Raw genomic sequence first — 21,680 nt, 5'->3', positions numbered from 1 at the left:
TTGTACAATCCCTCCAATGGAAATCCTGTCAACTTCCTGCAGGATCATATAGAGCTGCTGCCCAGCATGGTATTTGAATCCCCCAGATTTCTTGTCCTTCACAACTTCAACATTCACAGACAATGTCAATTATACAGCAGTATATGCTCTAATGGCTGACATGGAAACCATTGGATTCTCCCAGGCAATCTCTGGACCTATGCATGCAGCCAGAGATAAGTTGGATCCTATCTTCAGTCCTGGACTGGCAACTGGAAACTTCACCAGCATACCAATCTCCTGATCCAATCATCACCTCATCCAGGCAGAGATCAGACCCTTCTCTCCTTCCCATCAGGTAGTGACCAACCAAAGCTGGTCCTCCCCTGAAGACTCCTGAACACCCTATGTTTTCCATTCATCCCAGGAGAACAAGCCACCCAAATACAAGGCCAAGGTGCAAATGAGTTTGTACAACAGTACAGTACCGTGTTGTCCACTACTATCAACAGCTTGGCCCAAGCCATCCATTCACACAGACAACAATGATCACTATGGGTCTCAGATGAGCTATGGCAGATGAAGTGCACATCTAAAAAGGTAGAATTCCAGTGATTCAAAAAACATTTTAAATTCCTCTACCATAGCACAAAATAACACTTACAAGACTATGCCACTGCAGTAAAGATGGCAAAATGAGCCTTCTACTCCTTCAGAATCAACGTGGCAGAATCAAGGCCTACAGAGATATCTTGCATAGTGAACTGCCTAATCAACCCAGACTGCATAGCCTGAACATCCAAATAATAAAGCTTTGAAGAACTGTCAAAAATCTTTAATTATAAGATTAACCAAATACATACATACAGCTAACTGGGAAAGAAAATTCTACCCCTAACTAGATTGCATTATCCTCCCCATGACCGAGTTTGGTCCCATCACACATGCCAAAACTCAAGAAACCCTGAAAAAATATTAGAATTACAATCAGTGAAACAGATCTATTTCCCTCCCGACCGGTAAAAGCCAGTGAAGAACTATTAAGCAAAGTTCTAATGGAAATAGTCAATGCCTCTTTCAGAGAAGCACATCTACCAAACTCCTAGAAAAATACAATAGTTTGCCCAACTCTCAAGAAGCCAACACTAAACCCTGAAAATCTTTCCAACTACTGTCCCATCTCCAATCTCCTGTTTCTGGGCAAAATAATTTAGAAAACAGTAACCACTAAGCTCAGGCAACAGGTGACAGCAGCCAATCTCCTGGATACCTCACAATCAGGACTCACTACAGTGAGGATTCTAGTGGCACTAAAAGATTATCTCCTCATGGCCATGGACACAGGTAAAATCAACATGCTTATACTGTGGACCTCTCCGCACACTTTGATACAATGGACCACCAAGTAGTACGAACACATCTACATGACATAGCAGGAGTAAATGGCCGCCAGTATAGACTCCTATTGTTCCTCTCCAACAGAACTCAGAGAATGGAGATAAACAACTGCTGCTCCTCTCCAAAGGCCCTCACCTGTGATGTCCCACAGGGATCCATACTATCCCCACTTCTCTTCAATACATAAGATCACTGGGAGAGTTAATAAGACATCAAAGGCTTAGTTGCCAACATTATGCCGATGCCACTCAACTCTCTCTCTCATTCTCAGCTGATGTAACCACTGCCTCTACTAACATGTCAGAATGTATACAGGAAATTAGTTTTTGGATGAAGAGAAGCTGGACTGAACTGAGCCCAGGCAAGACTGAAGTGATGCTGGACAGAAAGGGGAAATATTTCCAAGAGCTAATCAAGATGTTGTCTCCACCTTCCATCGAAGACATATAGTCCTCATTCATCAAAGGGCTGCGAAGGCATACAGGCTCTCAGTGTCCTGTTTAACTCTTTGCTATGCTGGGTAGCATTAGTTGCCAAAAATGACTTTTTTTTTAACCTCCAGTTTGCTAGGGACCTTCATCCCTTCCTCCATCCTACACACCCTGAAATTGACAAAGGGGAAGTGGCCAGGGCATCCTTACACTGTGTTGATTCTTGGCTGACATAACAGCTCCTTAGGATTGTAAGTGGCTGGAATGAAGTGACAAACTTGCTGTGGCTGAGGATCTGTGCTTAGAAGCTCAAGACCCAAAGGAAGTAGTTAGGCAAAATGGTATATTTTTATAAAACAACAGTAAATTCCAAATGGTCAAACCTAAATTTCAACTGCCACTATTTAGCAGGAACTGACCATCAATACTACAACTTGGATTGACTCTCAACTCTAACTTTTCTTTCACATGACAATTCTGACAACAACGAAAAGCATCTCAAGAAACATTTTGCTATAATTCCCTTAAGCAAAGGTAGATCTAATATACTGAGTTCACTGCAATAAAAGGTGGACGGGATTTTGTTTTAAGGTTTTTGTCCTTTTCACATACAATGAAGAACTTTTTCAGATCTAGTTAATGAACTATTAAATTATGGAGTAAGAAAACTGCTTGCAAAAAGATACAGATTTAAAAACAGAGATCCCAAACCAGACTCATCGTCACATATGAAGGTTGACATCTGCATTCTTGAACAGTGCCTAATATTGAAGCATACTGCTGCAAATGTATTTAACAAATACTGTACATGAAATCAGTCTAAAAATGCAAAACATGTTGTTCTAAGCTATCAGCATGATTTCTTATTTGAGGGAAGAAAAGCATGCAGCAGGACACTTCTAGATCAGGCTCAAGCCAAAGCCTTTTAAAAATTAGATTAAATAAAATTTAATTAAATTTCTTATGGACTCTGCTAATTCAAGCAGACATTGGTGATAAATTTCTTTTGCTTATTGCAAAGTAGATGTCTTACTGAACAAATATTCCAATTAAAATAGAGAAAAACGCCTGCACTACTAGTTAGTACAGTTTTGGTGAATTATAACAAAGGAAAGTGATATGCAATTACAATTTTAAAAATTCTTGTTACTAAAATTTGCACTTAATTTCATATTAAAACATTAAATTTCTTAAAGAAACTCACTAAACAGTCGCAAAAATAATCAGAATAAAGTTTTAAAGAGTTCTTTCAGATTAGACAAGAGCGATCCCTGAGCCAAAAGAGGGAAGATGGCCATGTGAAGAATTTTTTCTCCAAAGAATCCCAAAATGAAAGTGGAAAAGCATGGAGTAGACTCATGCAAGAATGCCCAGGATTGCTGCTGACATCCTGAAGCCCAGGAGGTGGTGGTCCTGATTAATGGAATTATGGGAGTTCTTCAGGCTTTACTGAACAACACCTCAGATCTTAGCCACCAGGAGGAAGACAATGATGTGACTAGTGAAAACACAGGTCCCCAGATTGCCTGGCTGCTGAGTTAAGATGTTTTAACTCCCAATTCATCGCAAACCTGTAGGACTGGAAGATTCATTGTATGTCTGTTACAATACACCTCCACAGACCCTACGGAGTTCCCCTTGTACGCCAAAGATGATAAATGTCTCATTGCAACTAGAACCAACCCAACCCAAAACTAACAGACTGGTGATATTTAAGAAGAAAAAATAATTTTGGCATTAATAGTAGCTACATGATTTCAGATATGGGGAACATAGTTAAGAAAAGTAAAAGTTGGAAAACATGACCAAAGGAATTTTTACACAGAAAGAAGATTTATTCTTTGTAGCACTCAGTAATAATATTTGATACTAATTCTTGATGCTAATGGAAATGTTTAACCCTTCACACATAAGGCCCAATTCTGTTTCCATTCAGATCAGCATCCAAATTCATACTGGCTGCAACAAAGCAAAATTTAACTATAATTCATGTAGAGCTTCTTTTATATGTACTGAAAGTTGCTGCATAGCATAAGTAATCATTGAATTTGTGTTTAATTTCCAAATGCAGATAGTTTCTTCTGGCACTTATTTTCTTTTCAGTCTTGGATACATTCAACAACTCTATTACTTTGTGTTTTCCTACTTCCATTCCTTCAAGCCTATCCAGGTTTTCCTGAAAAGGCTATGTTTTGGAATGAATTCTTCACATTTTTTAATATAACTTCAATGCTGAGTCTCTTGACAAAACTGTAGTTTGGTCAGGACGACCCAAAATGAAAAGCTGAACACAACTAATAAATAGTGGTACAAGTTGTGAGCAGCTCCCAAGAGGTCCTGAGCACTCCTATTGCAGTCACTGGGAATTAAGGAATCAGCATCTAGCAGGAGTGACTATCAATGCCCTTACTTTTCAGACCCAACAAATTTAAGGACTTTTATATTCTACAGCAGGGTTCTCAACGTTTTTCTTTCTGAGCCCTCCCCCCTCTCCCCGCCCATGCTAGAAAAACTCCACGGCCCACCTGTGCCACAACAACTGGTTTTCTGCATATAAAAACCTGGTCCGGCATTAGGGGATAGCAAGAGGGGCAATTGCCTTGGGCCCCATGCCACAGAGACCCCCATGAAGCTAAGTTGCTCAGGCTTCAGCTGCAGTCCCGGGTGGCAGGGCTCAGGGACCTGGGCTTCAGTCCCATGCGGTGTGGCTTCAGCTTTCTGCCCTGAGCCCCAGCAAGTCTAACACTGGCTCTGCTAGGCGGACCACCCGAAACCTGCTTGCAGCCTCCCACGGGGCCCCGGACCCCTGGTTTTGAAACACTGTTCTACAGAACCTTAATTTGGTCATCACCATTAACATCTCTACAACCAGAGTAACAATGAATATGAAGAATAGTAATTAGTAGTTCAGTGTTAAATGTAAATTTAGTTTTCTCAGTGTTGATAAAATCATTTTACTTATACAAATTATAAAGAATAGCTAGAGGAATTCTAAGAATATTTAAAGAATTAATTTATTTAGAAAGAGCCATCTATCCTTTTCTAAGTTCCATTGTTAACATTTTAATAGGAGTCCTCTGTTCTCATTTACATGCTTCAGAAGAAGCAGACCTCCTTGACATTTTCCTGCCATTGTGTAGGAGAAAATACACTGCTGTTTTTAATAAAAATCTTCATTATTTTGACACATGAGAAGACCTGAGACATAAATGACTCATTGTAACAGTAAATTCTTTGTTTTTAATGCTATAAAAAACTCTATATAAAAAGGAAAAAGATTAAAGGAAATTCAACCTACAGAAGAGAAATGACTGCAAAATCTAACATTCATAGTGAGGTGTGAAATGTTTGACACGTAAATAAAGCAAAAAAAATCTTTAAGGAATACTGCTATGAAGCTATTTTTTCTACCACTGTTTAGAGAAAAAGGATGAGCAGTTCGAAATTGTAGCTTATGGTTAATTCCATACAGAAAAATTATTATTAATGCAACAGGAAGATTGGAAGATCAATCAATCAAAAGTCAGAAAACTGAGAGATAAGCGAGAAAGTTCCACTGTACCTTTCCCTCCTGTGCTTATCCCTAAATTATGGTCTCTATCTCATTACAAATTATATGTCAATTCATACCATAAACAATGTTATGTTTATATCATGGAGGTCATGGTCATTCTGTGCTTCAGCCCCAGGGGCTGTGGGACTCTGGAGCTGGCAGCCAGCGGGGCCCTGGCAAGGTTCCAGTGACAGGCGACAGCAGCGACAGGGGGCCCCCTGCAAGGTTCCAGCGACAGGTGACAGACTCCTGAGGGGGCCCTCCTCAGGGTTCCGTCAACGGGGCAACAGCCTCGCTCGGGGGCGGAGGACGCCTCGGCAAGTGGCTGGGGATGCGCCATTTTCTCTTTGGGAAATACGGTCACTCTGCAGCTCCCAGCTACCGCTGGCAGAGGGGGAACCCCAGAGCTCCCAGACACCATGGAGGCGGGGGAAACCATAGAGACACATTTCAGAATAGCAGCCGTGTTAGTCTGTATTCACAAAAAGAAAAGGAGTACTTGTGGCACCTTAGAGACTAACCAATTTATTTGAGCATAAGCTTTCGTGAGCTACAGCTCACTTCATCGGATGCTGTGTCTCATCGGAGACACAGCAGCAAAAGTCACAGACAGGTCACAGCTTCTGTGAATTTTTGTTTATTGCCGATGACATGTCCATGACTTTTATTAAAAATAACCATGACAAAATCTTAGCCTTAACCATAAATAGGATGAAAACTATAATTTGTACAATGTGACATGCAATAAGTTACCATACAGTACACACATTCTTCAGATGACTTGATTACTGACACAAGTAGAGATTAAAATACAATGAATACTCTATTTCATACCACATAATTTGATAGTATTGATATTTTGCATTAGATTAGCAAAATGGTATTACATTTTTAAGACAAAAAGTGAGCCATAGTCACATACAACTTTGTATTGCACTGTATTGATGTTTTAATCAACATTTTCCAATCAACATGCGCATTTAATACAACTTCAAAACAATACAGTTATAAAAAATTCTTATAATATACAAATACAAATACCTGTCTATGGAAAAGACAAGAGAGACACCTACATTTTGCTCTTTCAGCCAATACCTGGTTCTTCCATTCTTTAAAGCACAGTACAATTTCAAAATGACCCCAAGTTTGGGAAATTAACAGAGGCTTTGAGGTTGGGGGGAAACAGACCAGAAAAAGTTTTATTTTTGCTAATATGATGTGGCAGAAGATGCAATCTGCAATCCTCTTGGACAAATATGAAGATAAATCTCATTCACTTTTTCCTGGTCCAAATAGTTCTCTCTATTTTTCACTCTGCTATTTTTAAATTCAGCAAAAGATAGTATCAGATTTTTTTAAATTAAAATGCTATACTGTATCTTAGCATACATACTGTATTGCCCTGTGCTAGTCTGATATAGGCTGGTTGGTACTGCCATTGCAGGGATGCCAGAAGGTGTTCCTTCTTCCTCTGACTTTTCCTCTTCAATCTTAGGGACACCAGTAGGATCAGAAGATAGTTCATTCAGAATTTTTCTAAAACATAATTTAAACAATTTAATTTAAAGTACAGATTTAAAATCAATGCCCGTACGAGAAACATTTTGAGGACTGTCTTTTACTGATATTTATACTATGAGTAGCATGTATGGAATGTTGTAGCCGTGTTGGTCCCAGGATATTTGCGAGACAAGGTGGGTGAGGTAATATCTTTATTGGACCAACTTCTGAATGGTGATAGAGACAGGCTTTCGAGCATACACAGAGCTCTTCTTCAGGTCATAATAGTAGTAATATGAGTAGTATGTGGCAGTTAAGCTCATTTTAAAAAAGCATAAACTTACCGGTATGAAGGCCTTCTTGAAAGAATCTCTCTACGTTTTTGAGAATCAGTTACACCCTCCGAGTCTGCAGAGTCCTCTGCATTTGCAACTGATGTTACCTATAATTCCAAAATTTCTGAAATTCATCATCTTATATAATACAGATGCTGGTAACAGGGTTGTGACACTACACCCCATATTCTTCATAGAATTATTGTTATAATATGATTATAGCATATCTAAGATATATTTTATGCAAGGTGGGTCTTGTGAGCTATCATTGGAAAGATTATGATTTACTGAATAGGATTATCATATTTGTATGCATGTATCATTTTTGTATCTAAAGTTAGGAATATTGACTATACATCTGTACTACAAAAGTGTTTGCACCTGGGGAATGCCCACCAGACAAAATGCAATCAGTGTGGCTGGTTAGCTGGGGACCAGGCAATGAACCATTAGGGAGAACAATAGGTCTTTGAAGATGCTAATCTCCCACATTCCTGGGATGCTACAAACAAGACCTTTGACTCATGGCTGCTTTGACACTGCAGGGCCATGTGATCATGTCACCTGGTACTGGACTCCATGATAGAATACCAGTATTTTTCCATGGCAGGGAGAGGGGGAGGAACCACACTGGAAAACAAAGGATTCCCGGCATATGTAAGTCAGGGAAGTCCTGACCTATGTAAGTCAGGGAAGTAACATAATGAGTGGTTGTTCTTCACTGAATCCCTGCCCAGGAAGACTGCTGGAAACATCTAAGAAACAAAGACAGAGACGGGGAGAAGCACTGAGCACTGAGCTTCTATCTTCTGTAGTTAATAACCTTGTTTTGTTTTCTCTAAAACCAGTTTGTGGAATTCATAACTGGGGGGCAAAAAACTGTGCATATCTTCCTCCACATTGAGGGAGGGAGGGAGTGAATTTTATGAGCTTACGCTGCACAGTTCTCAGTGCAGTGCAAGACAATAACATTTTGGATTTACACTCCAGAGGAGGTGTGCACTTGAGTGCTGGGCAATTCCTTAGCTGAAGCCTTCCCATGCAGTGCTGATTTCAGCGTCTGTGTCTTTCTGCAGCTGGGTGTGTCCCTACCTATGTGTGTGCTGGAGAAGGCTTGAGGGCCTGGTTCAGCAGGACAGTGTAAGGGAGTCCAGGGTGGTGGAACAGGCAGGCTCAGTGGTACCCCAGTGTATCAGATGGCATCCCGGGGGTGAGGGCAACCCATCACAAGGGTGACTGACTCATAGGCTACGTCTACACTGTGAGCTAGGCTGTGATTCCCTGCTCATGCACACATACTTGCATTAGTTCTGATCGAGCAAGTACGAGCATAAACAACAGCATAGCCACATTAACACAGGTAGGGGGAATGGAAGCACAGCTTAGCTGTGGATACATATTTGGCACATCTAGGCTGTGCCTCCGTTGCTACCACAGCCACACTGCCATTTATACTTGTGCTAGCTTGGCGAGAGCTAGCGCAAGAGTGTGTACACGAGCAGAGGCATCACACTGCTAGCTTTTAGTGTAGACATAGCCTTACTCTGCCCAGGTCTACCAGAGCAGGGGTTGCTCCAGCCGGCCGGCTAGCGACCACTGCCAGGGGCCGCCGGAGCAGTGGCTGGTGTGGCTGTCCCAGGGGCCAGCAGCTTGGGCAGTCTTGGGGTCAGCCACACAGGCCCCTGCAGAAGTTGTGGAGTTCAGGGAAAATCACAGAATCTGTGACTTCTGTGACCTCCAGGACAGACATGGAGCCCTACACGTAAATAATTTCCATGTTCAGTGTAGTGGAACCTTGAAATTTGGTACGCTCATTCATTATAAACTATAGGACTATGCCCAAATTTGAATTCTGACATTTCCATCATAGATCATCAACTGGACACCAATTTGAAACATACATTAATTTTTTTCTGTGCGGTGATCTCCAGTTTGGAGAAATAAAGGTAATCCAAATTCTATATTTCTAATTTTAGCCAAAAAAAAGTCAGAGATGAATGCATACATCCATGTTGTTAATCACATCCATTCAAAAATGTAGATTGCCATCAGCTAGTAAAACATAACCATTTCTTAAATTGCAATTACAGCATTAATCAATTTCAACTTAATACCAAAGTCAAACTAAATACTAAATGCAAAATGTCATACTAACATAACTTTAATTTTAACTTCAATGCTAATGTACAATATACGTGACATGCAAAAGTTAAAGTTGCTGTGATAACCTCATCACAGCCACAGAAATTAAGTTACCATCCAGAAATTAAGGAATGCATTTAAAAACATAAATGATCATCTAAAATACTACATACCACATGTGCACAGGGGCTAGGTTAGTATTAGTGTGCAAACTTTAACTTTAGAACTTTCTTGACTTTTGTGAGTTGACATTTTCACATTTTCTTAGAGTTGCATTAGCATCATTTTTACATATTAATTTCAGGTTGGGAGATTTTAAATGCAAAAAACTGCACAGCTAAACCACAGTCTATACCAGCAGATATTATTTTGTGCAAAACTGAAACTGCGATTAACTGAGTAAGGCAAAACACTATTTACATGATTCATTTAACTGCTCAGTCCACAGTTGTGTAGGATATGTGCAAAAGTGGAACTGTGCAGTTATGTTAGTTAAATGGAAAATAGCATATTCACATAGAGAAAATCAAAAACTACAGTTCTTGTAGATGAGGTAATTTAGATAGTCTAACTATTAACTTGATTCAACAAAAGTGAGCTAGTAGTCTGACAGAGTCAGACTTGGACACAGTAAAGGTTCCTACACCTGGAGCTAACATCAGAAAAGATAGAACTCAGACTATTGCTGTACCTGTCTCACATAACCTAGGCCCCTAAATGCTTGTGGCACAAAGCAGAACTTGCGTCGATCCGAAAGGGCATGACTTCCTGGAAGATTCTGAAAACTTGTGGCATTAGGGCACCTCATCCCAAAAGTATAAACAGTCAGAGGCCATGACTTCAAAGACCTACAGGTTACTGTAAACAAAAGAAACCTAACGTCTCTTTTCCTTTACTGATTTAACTGCAATTCCATTTCTGCTCAAAACCATTTTGCTCAAAACAGTATGGCGCTTGCTAGGATAGTGTGCGACATACACAGTAAAATGAAGCATCCACATAATTCAAAAACATAATGAGAGGTATTTTTGCAACCGTACACAAACCTAATTTTAAACCAGACTGCAAAACCCAGCTGGGATGATCAGAATCAATTTGTGGAGGTTCTGCTCATTTCTCTCACAGAAATCACGAAGATTGGCAAAGGGGACTTAAAAAAGTTGCCTTAAGGATTCCCTTAGCCTAGGCACAGGGTCACTCCAAGGCAGGTTGGAGGCATGTCAGCGGTCCAAGGGGCAAGGCAGGAACATGATGCTATCCAGCAATAATGTCAGGCAGAGTGGTCTCCTTGAGGACCCTTATCTGATGTGCACTGCTGAGATACATTAGGACAGTGGTTCTCAACCAGAGGTCCGGGGCTCCCTTGGGGGCCGCAAGCAGGTTTCAGGTGGTCTGCCAAGCAGGGCCAGAGTTAGACTCACTGGGGCTCAGGGCAGAAAACTGCAGCTACACCACATGGGTCTGAAGCCCAGGTCCTTGAGCCCTGCCCACCCAGGGCTGAAGCCGAAACCTGAGCAACTTAGCTTCGTGGGGGCCTCTGTGGCATGGGGCCTCAGGCAATTGCCCCACTTGCTATCCCCTAGTGCCAGCCCAGGATTTTATATGCAGAAAATCAGTTGTTGTGGCACAGGTGGGCCGTGGAGTTTTTATATCATGTGTGTGTGCATGGGGGGGAGAGAGGGGAGAGGCGGGACGACTCAGAAAGAAAAAGGTTGAGAACCCCTGCACTAGGAGACCTAGCCTCAAGTATATAGCATACATCTTCAAAATGTGGAGAAAGTGGCCAAAATCAATACATGTAATTTCTTGGCTATCTGTACATATAATTGGGGGTTATACCAATGAAAGGGCTATACAATTTGGTTGCTGTAATGAGTTCTGTACCTATGGATTTTTTTTAATGATATGATAAAAATACTTAACACTTGCTGTTTCGTGAGGGATTACCAGAGGAAAAAAAGACTTCATTAGAGAGCAGCCAGAGCTGCTGGTTCTACAGGCTTTCACCATCTCCATTCCTTCCCAGCTCTACTCCAGCTCACAGCTCTAGATTGGTGTTTAACTACAAGGCCAAGTTAAAGTTCAAGGGCAGGGTGGGTAAAGACCCTTCAGCCCCTCTTTCTTCCTCCCTCCTATGAATCTGTTGTAGACACCTGGCAAAATGCAGAGGGGACTGGGTGGAAAACAGAAACGAACTTCAAAGAGTGAGCTGAAATGCAAAACATTCGCCACAATGCAGAGCAGTTAAGATCCCTAATTTTGGGCAACAGCTTTTTCACTCAAAAGGCTGTGGTAGCCCAAAATACTCAGTCTTTGTCACCCTTCTTGTTCAACCTCTTGTGAAGCCACGGGACAGAAGGGGGCAGGAGACTGTGTGCAGGTACAGGCACCATATCATCAATATGCAGATGACATTAAGCTTCTTCTAGTGAAACCCAGATTACACCATTTCCTCAGTGTCCCAGTGTCCAGTAGGGTCCTGGGTGAAAGCCAGCTGAATAAGGAGGTGCTGCTGATTGGATGGGGAGAATACTTTAAGGATCTGATGAGATCTATAATTGCTCATGTTATGGGGTATACCGGCCCTTTAGAACCCCGTAAGGACAGAAACACCCTATCTCCCTTTAATAACCATATTCACAGAATCATAGAATATCAGAGTTGGAAGGGACCTCAGGAGGTCTTCTAGTCCAAACCCCCACTCAAAGCAGGACCAATCCCTAATTTTTCCCCCCAGATCCCTAAATGGCCCCCTCAGGGATTGAACTCACAACCCTGAGGTTAGCAGGCCAATGCTCAAACCACTGAGCTATCCCTCCCCACAAAGGTAAGGGAAAAAAGGAAGCAACCAGCCAGGGTTAACTGGGCACAAGTGCTTCCTTCCTTCCACCCTGATTGTGGGAGAAGACAGGGCAGCTGTAATTGGCCCAATACCCGTTACGGGAGAGCAGTTGGTTCCTGTTCCCCTAATAAAAGAGATGGTTGGTGAGAAACCCAGGGGAAATGCTTCTCTTGCTGGGTGACTTCAAGCCATGGGGCAAATATTTTATTTTTTTATGTTTGTTCCAAACTAAACTGAGTTGAAAAATGGTGATTATAGCAAGTGAGAAGGGCTCTCAGATATTTGTTTGTTTTATTGGTAGAGCTGAGTCTGCTGTAAATTACTTTTGAAAGCAGTACTTTCTTTTGAAACTCAAACACTGGTGCGGCTGCCAAAGTGTGGTCCAGCCCAAAGCTTGGGCCTCCTACTCCTGTAGTCCACTATCTTGGGTTCTTGCCAGGCTCCATACTACATACATGTCCCAAATAGCAGCAGGGCGAGAAGTTCAGTATTTCACTTTCCACTGGTTAAGAGAATGTACTCCTCCCTCACAGACACATCCTCACCGTGTTTATACGTCTCTTTGTTATCTAACTGGGGCTAAACTTGAAAGCTACTCAGAAGCTTCAGCGAATGCAGCATGTGGCTGCCTGCCTTTCAAGCAGTCCAGTGAGAACATATTGCTCCTGTGCTCTATGTGTTGCCAAATAATTTCTGGGTGAAATTTGAGGTCTCTCAAGTCCTTGATAAGAGTGGTTAGATTCCAGTTGTCTAAGAGACCACCTCTCTTTGGAAGGAACACTTCTGCTCTGTCAAGAGTAAAATTTGAGTGAGCTGAGGATAGGATTAGCAGGGCCGGCTCTAGGCACCAGCAAACCAAGCACATACTTGGGGCGGCACTTTTCAAGCGTGGCATTCCGCCCCCCGCCCCCATTTTTTTTTTTGCTTTGGCGGCATTCCCCTTGGGGCAGCAAAAAGCCTAGAGCCGGCCCTGAGGATTAGGCAAGGTATTGCCACTCACAGCAAATACTCCTAAGCCTGGTCACTTTCAGAGTAGTTGTAAGATATTTTTATTCAGTCTTTTCACTTATGAGAAGCTCTGAAAACTCCTGGTGCTTAGTACACTGGTCCCCGTCTTCTAACTTAAGCAAGATCAGGCTTGTGAAGGTTTGCCAAATATATGCTACTTATTTTGTAGCCATTTTTAATTTTTATCGACCAGTATATCATGTAAAGCAAACCCAGATGCAATAATGGATGCTGCTAATTATAAACAATAAGAAGAGAAGCTGTATTTATAATACTTTTATTTGTACTGCTCTCAGATACTCTCAATGGGGCCCCATTATTCTAGACTTTCTACTAATACATTGAAGAGATAATCCACGCACTGAAAAGTTAATAATCCCATTTGAGGCAAGGAGGAGCAGAACAACCAAATGAGAAAACAAAGTGGAAGAGTCATTAAAATAGGACCGTGTGATTATACAAGTTTGCTATTGCACAAATTGAGGGTTGAAAGGCATCATTTCTTTAAAAGATAAACAAGAAATATTAATGAATCTCTACACACCACCTGCCTAGCTATTGTCAGTTGGCCATTACCCATGGGCATCATGGTAGAAGTGGGTCTTCTATCCACTGGTGAGAAAGAAGATGGAAAGTTGAAGATCCAAGGTGGAGGTTTCAAAATGGGGGTGGGGGAGAAACTACAAGCTTAAAATAATCAATATCTACAGCAAAAAATATAAAGGACAGCTAACCTGAACAGCCTGCATTGGTGTTGACTGAATCACTGATGGCTGTGCGGCTTGAATCACTCCCTGGACGTGTACAGTTTGACCAGAAGGCAACTGTACTAGAGTTACAGCTGGAGATCCTCTTCCAGCACTTGATCCAGCTACAGAAACCTGCAAGAATTATGATAATCATGTTTAAATAAAGTGCATTGTGGATTTCAATTTAATACTTCAAAAAGCAATAACACAGATAAGTTAAATGATAAAATTTTGAGCCAAACTGCAAGAAAAAAATACACACTATACTACTTATTACTAGGACAAAATTATTACTATTTGTGCTAATTACATACCTTTAAACTGTCTCAAATTGGTGACCAAAAAAACCACTTGTCACTTTTTAAAATTTTGACCTTTAGTCTTAATTTTTCAAGGACCCTGTCTGTTTTTTATTAAAGATCTCCAAGCTTTCAAAGACTAAATCTTCTACCCCTGGCTTGTACTTTAGGACAGAATCACAGAGCTCTCAGCTAGAAGTATCAGTATGGGGTGAACAAATCCAATCATGATAGGATACTCTCAATCATTGGTATGAAATCCTTTGGTCCCCTTTTATCCAATCTTTGGCTTTCTACTTGTATTCTTCAGGAAGATGTTCTAATATAGAGGACAATTTTTTCCCATAATAAAACAGTTGTATCATTAAAGCAATACTTGTATTGTAAACTCTTCAAAGCAAGGACTGTATCTGTATTATGTTCATACAGTACCTAGCACAATGGGGCCAGTGCCTCTCAACACTACTGCAATATAAACAACAATACACCACAACTGATGATTTTCAATCCTCAAGGCTGACATGGTGGAGAAATATGGTTTCTTACCCAGATTAGCAATCATTCTGGCCTCTTTTTCTTACAGTATTCTTCCTCCCTTAATCTCTGGTGCAGTAGTAAAGCCTATCAGAGATCCAGGTATTGGTTGGGAGAAGAAATATTCTAATCCCTATGGTGGAACATGTTAAATTGTATCAGTTTGTTTGCCAACAGGTAGTCATAACCCCTTTAAAAGGCTCCAGTAAAGCTTAAATAATTGACAGCACAATTTTCTCTTTTCTGGGTCTCTAAAACCAAATTTTGTGAGACATCTTGTTGAATTATGATACCTCTAAATTTAGAGCATATGCCATTCTAGATTAAAAAAACACTTAGAAACGCCTACAGCCATCCAGCTGCCAGAGATGTTGAAATGATGGAAATATTGTCCTATGGAGAGGTAAACAAGACTGGAAACAGTCATGAAGCAAAAGGAAGATTTTCAAGATCACTGTAATCGATCTGAATCTGTCTCTGGCAAATCATCCTTAATCCTGGACACAAGAAGAAAAGGTGATATAGAAGAAAAGAACAAAGACAATTTCATAGGATTTGTAGAAGATATGATGGGATAGCCTAATTTTGGCAATTAATTGATCTTTGACTAATAGCAGTAGATATGCCCAATGGCCTATGATGGGATGTCAGATGCGGTGGGATCTGAGTTACTACAGAGAATTCTTTCCTGGGTCTCTGGCTGGTGAGTCTTGCCCACATGCTCAGGGTTTAGCTGATCGCCATATTTGGGGTTGGGAAGGAATTTTCCTCCATGGCAGATTGGCAGAGGCCCTGGGGATTTTTCGCCTTCCTCTGCAGCGTGGGGCACGGGTCACTTGCTGGAGGATTCTCTGCACCTCAAAGTCTTTAAACCACGATTTGAGGACTTCAGTAGCTCAGACATAGGTTAGAGGTTTGTTACAGGAGTGGGTGGGTGAGATTCTGTGGCCTGTGTTGTGCAGCCAGTCAGACTAGGCAATCATAATGGTCCCTTCTGACCTTAAAGTCTATGATTCTAATATGAACTCACAATATGATCCAGATTTTAACTAGTGGTAATTGGCGTCACACAAGAGCCATTACAAGGAACGAACAAGGGTTGATTCTAAATATTTTCAAAGTATTCTAAATTGTCAATACATACTACAAAATTATTAAACAATAAATTTGTAAGCACCTGGAAGATAATAGGGTCATAAGGAATAGCCAGCATGGATTTGTCAAGGACAAATCATACCAAACCAACCTAATTTAATTCTTTGATAGTGTCAGTGCCTAGTGGATAGGGGAAAAACAGTAGATATATGTCTTCATTTTACTAAGGCTTTTGACATAGTCCCATGTCACATTCATAAGCGAACTAGGGAAATGGGGTCTAGATTAAATTACTAAAAGGTGGGTGCACAACTGGTTGAAAGAGCATACTCAAAGAGTGGTTATCAATGCTTTGCTGTCAAACTGGGAAGGCATATCTAGTGGGATCCCACAGTGGTCAGTCCTGGGTCCAGTACTATTCAGTATTGTCATTTAATGTCTTTGAAAATGGAGTGGAAAGTATGCTTATAACATTTGAAAATGACATCAAGCTGGGAAGGATTGCAAGCACTTTGGAGGACAGGATTAGAATTCAAAATGACCGTGACAAATTGGAGAACTGATCTGAAATCAACAAGATGAAATTCAATAAAGACAACTGAAAAGTACTTCATTTAGGAAGGAAAAATCAAATGCACAACTACAAAATAGGGAATACTGGTTAGGTGGTAGTGCTGCTGAAAATGATCTTGGGGTTCTAGTGGATAACAGATTGAATATAAGTCAAAATGTGATGCACCGGCAAAAAAGACTAATATCATTCTGGGGTATATTAACAGGAATGTCATATGTAAGACACGGGAGGTAACTGTCTCACTCTACAAGGCACTGGTGAGGCCTCAGCTAAAGCACTATGTCCAATTCTGGGTGCCACAGGTTAGGAAAAATGTGAACAAACTGGAGAAAGTAGAGAGGAGAGTAACAAAAATGATAAAAGATTTAGAAAACCTGGGATATAAGGAAAGGTTAAAACACTAGCCATGTTTAGTTTTGAGAAAAGATGACCTGGGGGACCTGATAATAGTCTTCAAATATATTAAGGGCTGTTATAAAGAGGACTGGATCAATTGTTCTCCATGTCCACTGAAGATTGGACAAAAAGCCATTGGCTTAATCTGCAGCAAGGGAGATTTTAGATTAGATATTAGGAAAATCTTTCTAACTATAAGGGTAATTAAGCTCTGGAATTGGCTTCCAATGGATGTTGTGGAATCATTGCAGGGTTGTAAAAACAGGTTGGACAAACGCCTTTCAGGGATGGTCTTAGGTTTACTTGGTTCTACAACAGTGCAGAAGTCTGGACTTGATGACTTCTCAAGGTTCCCTCCAATCCTACATTTCTATGATTCTAAAAAGAGCCAGGCAAACATAATCACAACAAACCTTTCAATTTTTAGCTAGAGCACAGACACCAGTAATACAAAACAATACTATAACTGATATGAACAAATTCTACCACACAACTGATAGTTATTACAGCCTGTTTCCAGTACATTAGTAGGATGCATGGAATTTTCACAACAACAGGGGCTTGAATAATCAGGAGTAACCCAGTTCTGATTAACTGAAATACCTGGATAACCAAGGTGTAGGTTATGTTCCCTAGAGATGCATTAAATGAAGTTCCTGTCCTGTGGATCTCTTAAATTTTACTGAACTAAATTCTCCAGGAACGGAGAGACAGAGGAGTTTCTGTAAGATCCCTTTGGAATTTAAGAAAGCCTCATGAGTGGAGCTTCAGTCAACGCAACTTTCGGCTACATATATTATTTAACCAGTTACTTCAAGTTAACTAGAGTTGTCAAAATTGGGATTGCACTGCACTGCCACAAAAAGTAGCCTTCTAACCTAGGCCCAAGTTTTACCTAAGCCACTTGTCCTAACACAGACATAATGTCTATTTGTGCAAATTACTGGTGTTTCTTAGGTTAAATACACTTTGGACAACCCTAAATCTTTACCTGGCCATGTAACACTTAATACATATTCTAATACTTTCCTAATAAATAAGCACAAAAATTTATATCAAAATTCAACATTTCTGGAAGTCAGTTTTTCTTATAACGGTTTGATTTAAAATTTGGTTGAATTGCCTGCTCTCCTATAAGGCTGCACCTTAACTAGAATATTGAACTATAAAAGCTTCTAGAGCAGGCTTTCCTTGTAAACTTAAAGGCTAATTATATATAACAGCAATTACAAGTAGAGTTAAGAGTCCATTTTATGCCAGATTATAACCACACAAGAAAATTTATCCAAAACTCTACCAGAGTAAAGCTTATTTAAAATTTCACAGGGAAAAATGATTTTGCTCTAATGAGTTCATATATGAGATTATGTTCCGGGTGAAAACAAGCACATTTAAAACTGGATCAAACTAAAAGTAATCTGTTCTTATTTACAGAAAGAACTACATAAATAGAAAAAACATAATTCACACATCAAACTAGTATTACATGAAAATTATTACATTTGAGTGACTTTTTCTTTTAAGATTTGCAGAACCTTAACAAAAAGTGATTTCAACACATCAGATTTACTTCTGTGATTTTTTAATTGAGTTTTGTTTCTGTAACTTTGAGATTAACAATCATGTTTCCATTCTGATACTGTGTATCTTTTAAAAACAAAGTATAAATAATCCTGTACAAGTAACACTGGATTTATTTTCTTTCATTCTAAATTGTTGACTGTGTTCCAAAATTGCAGCCTTCTGCATTAACTAAAATACTAGAACATTTTGACTTGTTTATTAGGTTACTTGTGTACTGATACTGATGGAAGTAGTCTTCGCAAGCCATGCAATCCTTATGTCAATGATGAGCAATGCTGCCTACGACATCTGAATTTCAAGGCTTGCCTAGACTGTCAATTACTGAAGGCTGATGATCAGCAATGGCAATTCAGCAACCTGAAAAACACAGTTTTAAAAACACTGAATAGTGCAATGTTACAATGCATTTCACACTGTCCCAGGCAAGCAGAGGAAAGGAAATGTTGCATCATGTAATATCACGAGATCTGATCCACTGAGGTGCTCAGCTCTCTCAAATGCCAATGACTGTCAACAGGCATCAAGGTCACTCAGCGCTACACAGACACTCATTTTCTGTATATTTAGAGCCAGATTGTGTCCTACTTCTGGATCGACATGAAAGAGAGGAGAAGGTGTAGGAGGGACTACACACAATCTCTATTCTGATGCTTGAACCTGCATCCATTCAAAAGGAATACTTCCCAAGGGTAGTGGCACTGCTATGGGGAAAAGGAGTTTTGAAGGTCTCCTGCTTCCCAGTTCTGTACTGATTATGAAAGATGGAACTCCTCCTGAACAAGGATTTTTAAAAAAGGTACAGAAATGCTCTCCTAAATCCCTCACCTATGACTCAAAAACTTTAGGTGTTGAAAGGACTTGGGCCTTCAGCAGAGAGAAGATTTTTATGACTGTTTTCTTTTTTATATTGTACTCCACCAACTGGTATCTGGAAATCTAATACAAAAATTAAAACAACCAACTGTCAACAACTAGCGTAAATCAAACCCATTCCTACCTCAACCAGTTCCACCCTTCATGAGATAAATATCCTGGGTACAGGCCCAAATTTTTAAAATATATCTTACATATTATCCGCCCTCCAACCAATTAAAAATAAATCACACCTCCTCCCCGCCAAAAAAGGGGCTCTGACTACTGGAAAGAAATCAAGAACAAAGGGCATTCCACCAAAACTGCTCTGTGCCCATACCCAGGAATTAAACCACGGGACAGAAAGCAAAGGTATTTTGATAAGACACAATTTCTGCAACAGTGCAAGGGCGAAGAGGTTCTCTCTAAAACAGTCAGCTCCCAAGCCACTCATGGCTTTATAATGGTATCCCTTGCTTGAACTGCACTCCAGAAAGAATTCTGAACCACTGTTCATGATGACTTGCCCCAATCAGGCTGAATGCTGACTGACTTGCCTCAATTAACCTGCATGCTGGCTAGCTGAATGTTATCCATATTCTTCAAAGTCAGTCTTAAGACTATATGCCAATATAGTGACAAAAGAACAGATAACTGTGTTGAGATCTGCATCGGAAGGAACAGGTTGGTCTAGTCTGGACTCAAGAAACAAATGATCAATTTAATGAAATCCCAAGATCACAAACAACTGAGAAAAATTGTGAAAGTACCTTTTCAATCAAGGGAGTAGGTACAGTTCCCTTTCTTTTCAAATGTACTTTCCTCTACCTAGCAACACCAGCTTCATTTTTTCGTTATTGAATTTAAACCAAGCACTGAGAAGGTAGAAAAACTGAATATTCCAGATTTGATGTGGAAACACAGAGTTCATTTTCATCAACTTAATGAGAATACTGCAGTTCAAAAGGCCTTTCTTCAACAGCCTTACATACATGAGGGTGACAGGATGGAATGCTGTGGGACCTTCACTAGCAGAGGACATGCAATTGCCCATCACAATCCTCTGAGTCTTCCCTATATGAGTAAACAGATCCTCTGTAAAACAATTCCATTCACCTCTATCAGCTCCTACAGACAAGTTAACAGTAACTCAGGATAGCCTTATCAAAACTTATACAATTTAATAAAATTGTGTGTACTGTGACCTCTGATCACTGCCAGAAGATGACCAAACAAAGCAAAACGTGTTCTTTCAATTTTTTCCCCAGGTCTAAAGCCAGACAAATCCAGGAATCTAAAAGAACATAGGTGTCAATTAAGGTATCTTTAAAGTGGAAAGATTGTTCCTGTCAAACAGATGGTTTCTTGCGTAAGAGCCTAACCACTACCTGCTGTATGTCACCAGCCAGCTTTCTTTCACAAAAGATGACATAATCAATTCTGATCAATAATGGGTGTGATGTTTCACTCCATATTCTTTATGAAAATATGCTTATAATATGAATACGACATAACTGAGATGTACTTTATGTAAGATGGGTCTTGTACGGTATCACTGGAAAGGTTATCATAGAATCATAGAATATCAGGGTTGGAAGAGACCTCAAGAGGTCATCTAGTCCAACCCCCTGCTCAAAGCAGGACCAATCCCCAACTAAATCATCCCAGCCAGGGCTTTGTCAAGCCAGGCCTTAAAAAACACTAAGGAAGAAGATTCTACCACCTCCTTAAGTAACCCATTCCAGTGCTTCACCACCCTCCTAGTGAAAAAGTTTTTCCTAATATCCAACCTAAGCCTCCCCCACTGCAACTTGAGACCGTTACTCCTTGTTCTGTCATCTGTTACCACTGAGAACAGTCTAGATCCATCCTCTTTGGAACCCCCTTACAGGTAGTTGAAATCAGCTATCAAATCCCACCTCATTCTTCTCTTACGCAGACTAAACAATCCCAGTTCCCTCAGCTGCTCCTCATCAGTCATGTGTTCCAGTCCCCTAATCATTTTTGTTGCCCTCCGCTGGACTCTTTCCAATTTTTCCACATCCTTCTTGTAGAGTGGGGCCCAAAACTGGACACAGTACCCCAGATGAGGCCTTACCAATGCCTAATAGAGGGGAACGATCACATCCCTCAGTCTGGGAGCAATGCTCCTACCTATGCAGCCCAAAATGCCGTTAGCCTTCTTGGCAACAAAGGCACACTGTTGACTCATATCCACTCGTCCACTGTAACCCCTAGATCCTTTTCTGCAGAACTGCTGCCTAGCCACTCAGTCCCTAGTCTGTAGCAGTGCATGGGATTCTTCCATCCTAAGTGCAGGACTCTGCACTTGTTCTTGTTGAACCTCATCAGATTTCTTTTGGCCCAATCTTCTAATTTGTCTAGGTCGCTCTCTATCCTATCCCTACC

General features: G+C 40.5%; 1 protein-coding gene across 9 annotated transcripts in view; it reads right to left on the bottom strand.

The window, feature by feature from the left end:
• The window catches only part of CREM (cAMP responsive element modulator), an 81,811-nt gene that overhangs the window by 27,145 nt on the left and 32,986 nt on the right, over nt 1-21,680 (bottom strand). For 5 of the 9 annotated variants that reach the window (XM_037890975.2, XM_037890977.2, XM_043541480.1 and 2 more), the window contains 3 exons: nt 13,923-14,069; nt 7,206-7,303; nt 6,755-6,897 (listed from right to left, as the gene is read on the bottom strand). In XM_037890975.2, coding sequence (XP_037746903.1) covers nt 6,755-6,897; nt 7,206-7,303; nt 13,923-14,069 — 388 coding nt within the window. Of the gene's footprint in view, nt 1-6,754; nt 6,898-7,205; nt 7,304-13,922; nt 14,070-21,680 lie in introns of those variants that run through there. The other 4 variants (XM_037890993.2, XM_037890994.2, XM_043541482.1 and 1 more) reach the window with 2 other exon arrangements.

The sequence above is a fragment of the Chelonia mydas genome, chromosome 2, assembly GCF_015237465.2.
Source record: "Chelonia mydas isolate rCheMyd1 chromosome 2, rCheMyd1.pri.v2, whole genome shotgun sequence".
In the NCBI taxonomy this organism is placed as follows: Eukaryota; Metazoa; Chordata; order Testudines; family Cheloniidae; genus Chelonia; species Chelonia mydas.
Note: the sequence above shows the minus strand (reverse complement) of the source record. Positions and strands in the feature narration are given on the sequence as shown.